Source organism: Myodes glareolus, chromosome 17 (assembly GCF_982192425.1).
Source record: "Myodes glareolus chromosome 17, mMyoGla1.1, whole genome shotgun sequence".
Taxonomy (NCBI): domain Eukaryota; kingdom Metazoa; phylum Chordata; class Mammalia; order Rodentia; family Cricetidae; genus Myodes; species Myodes glareolus.
Window position 1 is genome coordinate 25,007,049 of NC_142042.1, and position 8,406 is coordinate 25,015,454.

An 8,406-nucleotide genomic window follows, 5' to 3' on the forward strand; every position below is an offset into this window, starting at 1 on the left:
GCACTCGGGGTGCAAACTTTTAGGTATAAACTCAGTTTATTATCGTTTTATATTTTTTTAAGTTACCCTAGAAAATAACAGGGTTCATTAGGGTATTTGCCCACAAGCCTATCGCAGTAGCTGGCTCACTCTCCCCTCCCGCTTCTTCCCTCCAAAAACGCAGGCGCTCGCAGTCCGATCGCAACCAAACTCGGGGTTAGGACAGAAGCCCGGGGTCCCCAAAGTTCTGCGTCCGCCCGGAGGGGGATGGGCTTAGCTGCTTCCGAGAGGGCGGCGCGGGAGGACAGCGGGCCACGCCGCGGAGGTCAGCGGGTGGAGCGCGGCGCCGCGGGCCGCCTGCGGTCGCTGCAGAGGGCGGTTGGCCCCGCGCCGCCCTGCGTGTCCGCGCTGCGTGCCGACACCCGTCCCCCGTCACCCCGGGCTGGGCGCGGGCTGCGGACCCCGCCGGGCAGAGCCCGGCGGCGCGGCTGCTCCTCGGGCCGGCGCGGAACTCGGCGAGCCACTTACTGAAGAACAGGCGGTAGTCCTGCGAGTGGGGATGGCCGCGCTCCTCCGTGCGGTACAGGGACATGACGCGACGCGGAGGGCGGGCGGCGGCCCCCACGCGCCACCCTCGGCCGACGCTCAGCAGCGGTAGCAGCGCGCGCATGGCGGACGGACTGTGCCGGGCGGCGGCTCGGTACTGGGGCCGGCGCGGCCGCACGACGGCGCCCCCTGCCGCTCGGAGCCGGCACTGCCTCCCTCCCGGTTAGCCTCAAATCCCACCCTCTTCGGATTCCCTGGGACTGCCCTGCTTGACCTTCCTCCTAGGGCCCTCAGACCCTTGCCCCAGGAATTCATCATGGGCACTCATTCATACACTGTCAATATCTACGATCACACTTTCATTTCATTAAAGTAGTATTGGTTGCATGGCTCTGGAAGCTGCTAAATACTGTCCAGAGACGAGAGCGTGCGCCCACACACACACACACACACACACACACACACACACACACACACACGAATGTAACACATGATCCAGCCTCCTACTGAAGACCTTTGACACAGACTTAGTCCAAATCTGTAATTCCCTCAAATGCCACTTCCTCCTTAAGGCCCTTTAATATTTAACCCAAGTAGAGGTAATTCCAATGTCCCAGCAATCATATATATCACAAGCGTTTATATCTAGTCTAGTGGCTACAACTAGTTACAGTAGCAGCCTTTATGCCGAGGTCTTTGGTCCAGCTACCAGTGGGCGCCATGGTAGAGCAGAAGGAGCAAGTGACAGGACCACAAATGGGATTTTCCTGCTCTGTGGACCAGTGTTTCGGGGGAATCCTCATTGGAAAGATCTTCGACATCTCTACCAGCATCTTCTCAACTGTGAGCAGGGTTCTCATCCTCACCTACTGGGCACTTTTACTCAGGTCCCAGAAAGAACCTCTTAATTGACTATTTAATCAAAATAAATTCCTGCTGAATTTGTAAGCTGTTTGATGGTCTACATTATTAAAACTAACATCAGACTCTCCAAATATGTGATTTAGGGACATATTTATTACTTCATGGCATTAAAAGAAATTACTTGTTTCTGAAACACATAAATTTCCATCTTTTGTGTTCTATATTTTATTGAAATTCGTATGTATCAAAATTCATACCATATGATATGTGGTATGAAAACAGATTGGATTACTGGATAACTTTACAAAACAAATTTCTGCGGCTGTTTATTGTATAACACTTACCTATTTCAAATGTAGACATTCGGAACCTTCGTTGGAAATCTCTTCCATGTGAAATTCATTGAATTTCCTCCATGGATATTCTTTCATTATCGTGTAGCAAGTATGAGTCTTAATCCTTAATTCTAGGACCTTACAATATGGAGGATAAAGACAAGTGTTCAAAAGTTCTTGAATATCTCCAGAATTTACAAATAAAATATAAAACTTGAAGAGTTTGAATGGTTGGTTGTGGTTTTTTGAGACCTCCCCTCTCCTAAGATGCGTCTAGTAGAGAGCCAAGATTAGTTACCGTACTGATTTTTTATCTGAGAATAGTGAGACATCCAAGTCAATCCAATGTGGATCCCAGGAGACAAACATGGAAAGTTCAGGACTCTGAATAAAACACTTCACAATAAGCAAAATGACCAGACTGTTAACATCAAAGTCGAACTTTAAGGTTTTTAGATTTTCAGTTAATTAGCTTTGCTTTTCCTAGAGTAGATGTAAGCCAGCTGCTGTTGGTTTTCCAACTAAAAGCAAGCGAAGAAGTTTCAAGTAAGAGGTCATAGGTGCTTTAGGGTGTAGAGCTCGGTGGGCAGGGTTATACAGCACCCCACACAAGGCCTAGATGATTCTGTCATAAACCCCAGCTGCCAGATAGGGAGCTGCAAAATTTTGTAATTACCTTACTGGGTTTAGGTCTCGGTATGGTCCCATCATTCCTAACTATGACCTTATTTCTCTCTTTTGGACTTTGTGTCTTTATATTTTGGAAATACGTAACTGTTTTTTACATGGTCTGATAAGAGATAAGCTGAACCTCAGTGGAGACATTGTGCTTAGGCTTTCGAACACTACTGGAACTTTGTGTACTCTATGAAATGTAATAAATACATTTTCACATTATAAAATGAACATGAGATTTATCTGGAATAGAGGTGGCTTATCATGATTTGAAAGTGCAGTATGGCTGACATATTGACAGAGTTGGCTTGTGATTGTTAATCTGCACTGTGGTGATATTTCGTTTGTGTTTTAACAAATAAAACTTGCCTGAAGATCAGAGTGCAGGACTAAACCACTAGAGGGCAGGGAGTGATGGCACACACCTTTACTCCCAGAACTCAGGAGACAGAGGCAGAAGGCAGAGGGATCTCTGTTAGTTCAAAGCCACCCTGGGCTACATGAGACTGAATTTTCTAATAGAGAAACAGAGCTCACACACAGGTGAACCCAACAGTTGGCATTCCATGCCTTTAACTCCAGTGCTAGGGAGGTGGATATAGCAGTAATGTGGCTGGGGAGAGAGGGGAATATAAGGCGGGAGGAGACAGGAGCTCAGTGTAGTCTGAGGAACAGGGCAGTCTGAGGCAGTCTGAGAATGCAGTCTGAAGAGACAGTCTGGGAACAGGATCGCCCCTTTGGTCTGAGCATTGGTAGAGATAATCGCTCTCTCGTGGCTAGCTACTTTGCTTCTCTGACCTTCAGCTATAACCCCTATATCTGACTCTGGGTTTTTATTACTAATATGAATAAGAATTTGTGCTACACTGCACTGTCAACTAGATTTTGGGTAACCTAAGAGACACAACTCTAATCATGACTGTGAGGTTGTTTCCAGAGAGGTTTAACTAGAGAGGGAAAAGCGTAGGATGAATGTGGATGACCTGGGGTCCTGGGATGAATAAAAAGAACAAGAAGCAAGCGAGCCGAGCATCATCATCCTTTGTGCCTGCTGACGCAATATGAGCAGACGCCTCGCAGTCCTGAAACCCTGCCTTCCCCACCATGATCAACTGCACCCTAAGTGGCTTTTGTCGCATATTTTTTTTTCTACAGCACCAAGAAATGTGTCTAATTGTTGTGGGATAATCCTCTTGTGCACTGTGAAGACGTGTCTTTGACAAGGCTGAATGACCAAAGCTAGGCAGGAAGAGCTTAGGCAGGGACTTCTGGGCAGAGAAAGAAGATGAGGAGATGAATTCAGGTGTGAGAGAATGCCAGAGGACACAGAGAGGAGATAGGAGGTGCAAGACGGAAGAGAGGTAAAATGTCATAGGTAATATGAATGGGTTAATTTAGGTTAAAAGAGCTAGCGGGACAAGTTTAAGCAATAGGTCAAGCTTTCATAATTAATAATGTCTCCATGTTGTTAATTGTGACTGGGCAACCCAAAGAAAGATGTTTCCACATCTAATATACAATCAAAATCTCTGCATGTTCTGCTCAATATTCCTGTGCACCCAAAACTGCTCTTTTTAAATGCCCATTCTAAAGAAAGTCGTACAACTACACAAGAATAGTAAAAGACATAACTCGGAATTAGAGAATCATTTTTCTCTTCCTACCCTTCCACATCTTTCTTTTCCTTCTGCTGATTCAAACAGGGCCTCACTATGTAGCCTAGCTGACCTTCTTGATTATCAATGGCAAATACAGAAATTTACATTTAGAATGTCTCATTCTTTCTCCGTTATTAGTTGCTATGCCTTGCATTATCATTTAGTAAGCACCATTCTTGCAGCTTCCGAACTAATAGCTCCTGTCACTGTCAGACGGCTGCTGCTGACCACGAACATTTGCTTTCAACTCAGATGGGCTTTCTCAAGCAACAGTGTGTGTGTGTGTGTGTGTTTGTGTGTGTGTATACATATATGCTAAAAGAACCATTACCCCCTTGAATGTTAAATGCAGCAGCTATGTAGTTACAAGGCGCTTCCATTTATTGAGAAATTTTAACACACTGTTCTTTTTCTAGTAGTAATATCATTTTGTTTGCTTTTATTTTTAAGCAATTACTTTTTATTTTCATTTCATAGATCTTTATTCATCTCTTTAATCATCCACACCGCTCCTAACTTGATGAATAAAGTTTAAGTTTGCAAAACCCCCTTTGAACACCTGCTTTAAAATAACAAAATTATTTTAAAAACATAAGAGCTATTATATAGCATCTCATTGTAGCTCCAATTTTTCAGCATTTAAATATAAATAGGGTGTTTCTGAATGAAGTGGTACTTCATTGGTAATTTTGTGTGTATTTCCTATGTCTCATAAGTTTCAGGTTCATGAAAATTCTTGGAAAGGTGGTTGCTGTGGGATAATCCTTCTGTACACTGTGAATATTTGTTACTCTCATTGGTTAATAAAGAACTGACTGACTGGTAGCCAGGCAGGAAGTATAGGCAGGACAACCCAACTGCTGATGCTGAGTCAGAGGAGACTCCTGAAGATACATAAGAAGTAGGATGTGTAGAAATGAGGTAACAAGCCACATTGCAAGGCATGGATAAGAAATAAGGGTTAAGTGTAAGAGTTAGATAGTAACAAGTCTGAGCTATCAGCTGAACTTAATATTATAATTAATATTAAGTTTCTGAATAGTCATTTGGGAACGCTACAGGGATAGACAAACCCTGCCTACATATGGCATTCCAATGTGGGGCCAGAATTTCCACATAAAACCTGACAAAGGATTCTGAACACACAAAAGCGGAGGCAAGCACAGCTTCATGGTAACTGCCTTTTCTCTTTAGGATCTATTTTCTAAGAGGCAAGCAAAAAAGTGGCTTCCTGACTCAGGGCCAGTGGTGAAAAACCATGTTGCTCTTTTAGGAGGACCTGCTACCAAACACATAAATGGGCTTTTCAGGCAGCAGGTGATGCACTGCTCAGTGGCAGCATGGACCTAAAATCTCCCCAGAGTTGGGGCAGTAAACGTGGTTCTCAAGCTTGTACCTCTGCCATAAAGCTAGGCTTTCAGGAAACCAAGTGGGGTGGAGGCAGTCACCAAAGGAGAGGCTTTGGTCCAACCTACTCTACATCACAGTTTAAAGACTTACGTGGCCAAAAAAAGTTTCCGATACACAATAAAGAAAAATTCAGACAAAAAAAATAACTCTAATTGGATTATAGTGTGTTTTAAAATATACATAGACGTGAGAGAGAAAAGAGAAAGTATAGAGAGTGTGGGAGACCACAGCAATGGACCAATTACACCTTGATTGAAGACCAGAGAGTTCAGACTTAATCTGTTCCTTCAAGGTTATATGGAAGGTTTGACCCGAGGTGTGGTCACTGCCAGGATGTTTTGACGTAGGGTGTGATTACTTGACGCTTTGGGTATTAAGAAAGGTAACTGCTTTGTCTATTTTTTGTGTCTTAGTAAAGAAGCCTCTTGCCTTCCCCCTCCTCTTTGGATTGGGGTAGATAAAGCCAATGAGAAATGAACACGGGGTAGAATCCCAGGATTTGCTAGATGCCTTTCCAATTCTATCCTGTGTCTCTGGTTTTTCTTTGTATTTTTGTTTTTTCTCCCTGCCATTTCTTAATCTTCATGCTTCCCTCCAAGCCCAGAAGAATAAGCCAGGTGGGACCCAGCTGATCTTGTCACCTGGATGCAGGGTATGGAAAATGGCACCCAATATGAGACAGGACAGATGACACTTCGGACATGGGACTTGGATGTGGAAGTAACCTGGTGAATGCTACACATGAATAAAGACACCACAGGTGTAGAAGTGAAAAGTGAGCACTTGGATAAATAGTAAATGGGGGGAAATTGTGAGTTTTTATTGGGAATAAAATTGTAAATAAAATTTATAGATACGGGACAAGGAAATCATATTCTACTGTCCATAAATTTACTTGGGTATATTTTAAAAGCCAGAAGAACTGGGGTACAGCATCAACAAGTACCGAAATTCTTAGAGTTAGTAATAGTTTAAACTTTCCGCTCCCTCCCCACACTGGTGGCCCAGCTGCCACTGTTTTTGAACTGCTCCAGGATTGGGGACGTGAGAGTGCAATCCCACCCATATCCTCAGCATGACCTGCAGGGGCTGTGGTCTGAGCCACTACCTCTACTGAGCAAGCAAGGGAGCGGGTAAGGGAGTAAAATACACAGAGGCTCTGGATACTGTAGGTTATTGTGTTTGAAATTTTTGACATCTGAGAAGCAATAGCTGCTAAGAGACATTTGATTATAAATACTGCTGTATTAAAAACAACCTATATACTTTTAAAATTTCTAGACTTTAATATGGAAGTCAAAAGATATGTTACTTTGGAAAAGATTCTGTATTTTATTTCCACAGAAAATAAAAAGGCTGTGGCTTCAGTCGAAGTTGAAGATGATCAGGTTTGATCAAGGAAGACCCAGAAAATCCTGGCTACAAACATGAAGAAATAAACCTAGAAAAACTACAAGACATGTGTTGTGTATTTTACCTGCTAAAACATGAAACAAAAATCATCTTTGGCTGACTTGAGTACAGTGCACAGCCTATACTTGTATTAATGCAGATATGTACGCTACCTTTTAAAGTTTATGTATTTTCAGAACAAGGGGACGAGACACCAATAAAAATGAATAGAATAAGTGATCCAGCATCCAGAACAGCTTCAAGGCTGCTGACAGAGATGATCCAGCCTACAGAACACCACAGCCAAGAATTAATTAATTTTTTTAATTAATTAAAATTAATTAATTAATTTAATTAATTAATGAGAAACTTAATTAAATTTTCTCAGGGTCCAAAGATTACCAGCACCCCCAAACAACACAAAATCATCTTGAGAATGATTCCCACATTCCTGAAATGTTGGTTATCAATGTTTGTTATCATTTAAGTGGATTTGGTTACAAATTGTTGTTGATAATGGTAAAAAATTAAACAAAGGTGATTAGATCTCAGGAATCTCATTCTGAAAAGAAAAGTGTGGGGTTATAGAAATGGTAGGATAAAAGGGTAGACTGTTGAAGCTATTTTGAAATTAAAAAATACAGAAAAACAAAAAACTACTAGTCTTAAATATTTCACATTGGTATGGGTTTTGGTTTATTGATACAAACTTGCAGCTAATTTTGTTATTCTGTATGTATATTTATACTCTAGGGTATTGTGTTTGTCTAGCACTTTTAAAAATGTAATGTATAATTAAGAAATACAAATTAATAGTCATCTTCAATAGTCAAACTCATAGTCATGTGAGGTATGTTTTCAAGGTCATAAACATATATTTAGATAGATAAAAGGTCTTCAAACACTTTAAAGATCTACGGAATATGGCATTTAATACATTTAATAGCTTAAAGATTTTTATGACAGTGAGATGCATCTACTTTTGGCAGTATCAATCTATTTCAGAGAATATAATAGGAACCAAAGAAACTCTATAGAGAGTTTGTTTTCTTTGTGGAAAAATTTTCCATTTGGGAAAAAACTGTCCTTGCCTCAACTGTTGACAATATACTATCCAAACTGGATTAGCAGGACACACACAAAAAATGTGACTGAAAAACTTTGTCAGATGTCCCTGTCATTAGGTAACATTTTACCTTTCTGGGGTCTTTGATGAATTTGAAGACCAGATAGTCATAGTTTAAGTGTTTTTTTAGTTATGATAAAAGGTAAATTAGATATAACACTTTAGAGTTCCAAAAATAAGATAAATAATAGAGTATTTTCTCTAAATATACCAAACGCAAATGGATTGGATATTATAACTGCAATTCTCAATAATTGTTTTGTTATATATAGTTTTACTATGTTGAGAGTAAAACCTTTCTTTTTAATTTTACAAAAAGGGAGAAATGGTGTGGAATAATCCTTCTATATACACTGTGAATATGTATTACTCACAATGGTTAATAAACAGCTGACAGGCTGTTAGCCAGATAGGAAGTACA

The 8,406-nt window shown here is 41.3% G+C and overlaps 1 protein-coding gene across 5 annotated transcripts in view; it reads right to left on the reverse strand.

The window, feature by feature from the left end:
* Ppa2 (inorganic pyrophosphatase 2) overlaps positions 1 to 670 on the reverse strand; it is a 70,340-nt gene extending 69,670 nt beyond the window's left edge. For 3 of the 5 annotated variants that reach the window (XM_085677696.2, XM_085677695.2, XM_085677692.2), the window contains exon 1: positions 508 to 669. In XM_085677696.2, the coding sequence (XP_085533822.2) occupies positions 508 to 649 (142 nt within the window). In that variant the 5' untranslated portion in view covers positions 650 to 669. Of the gene's footprint in view, positions 1 to 507 lie in introns of all 5 variants that reach the window. The other 2 variants (XM_085677697.2, XM_085677693.2) reach the window with 1 other exon arrangement.
* Between the last annotated feature and the right edge of the window lie 7,736 nt (positions 671 to 8,406).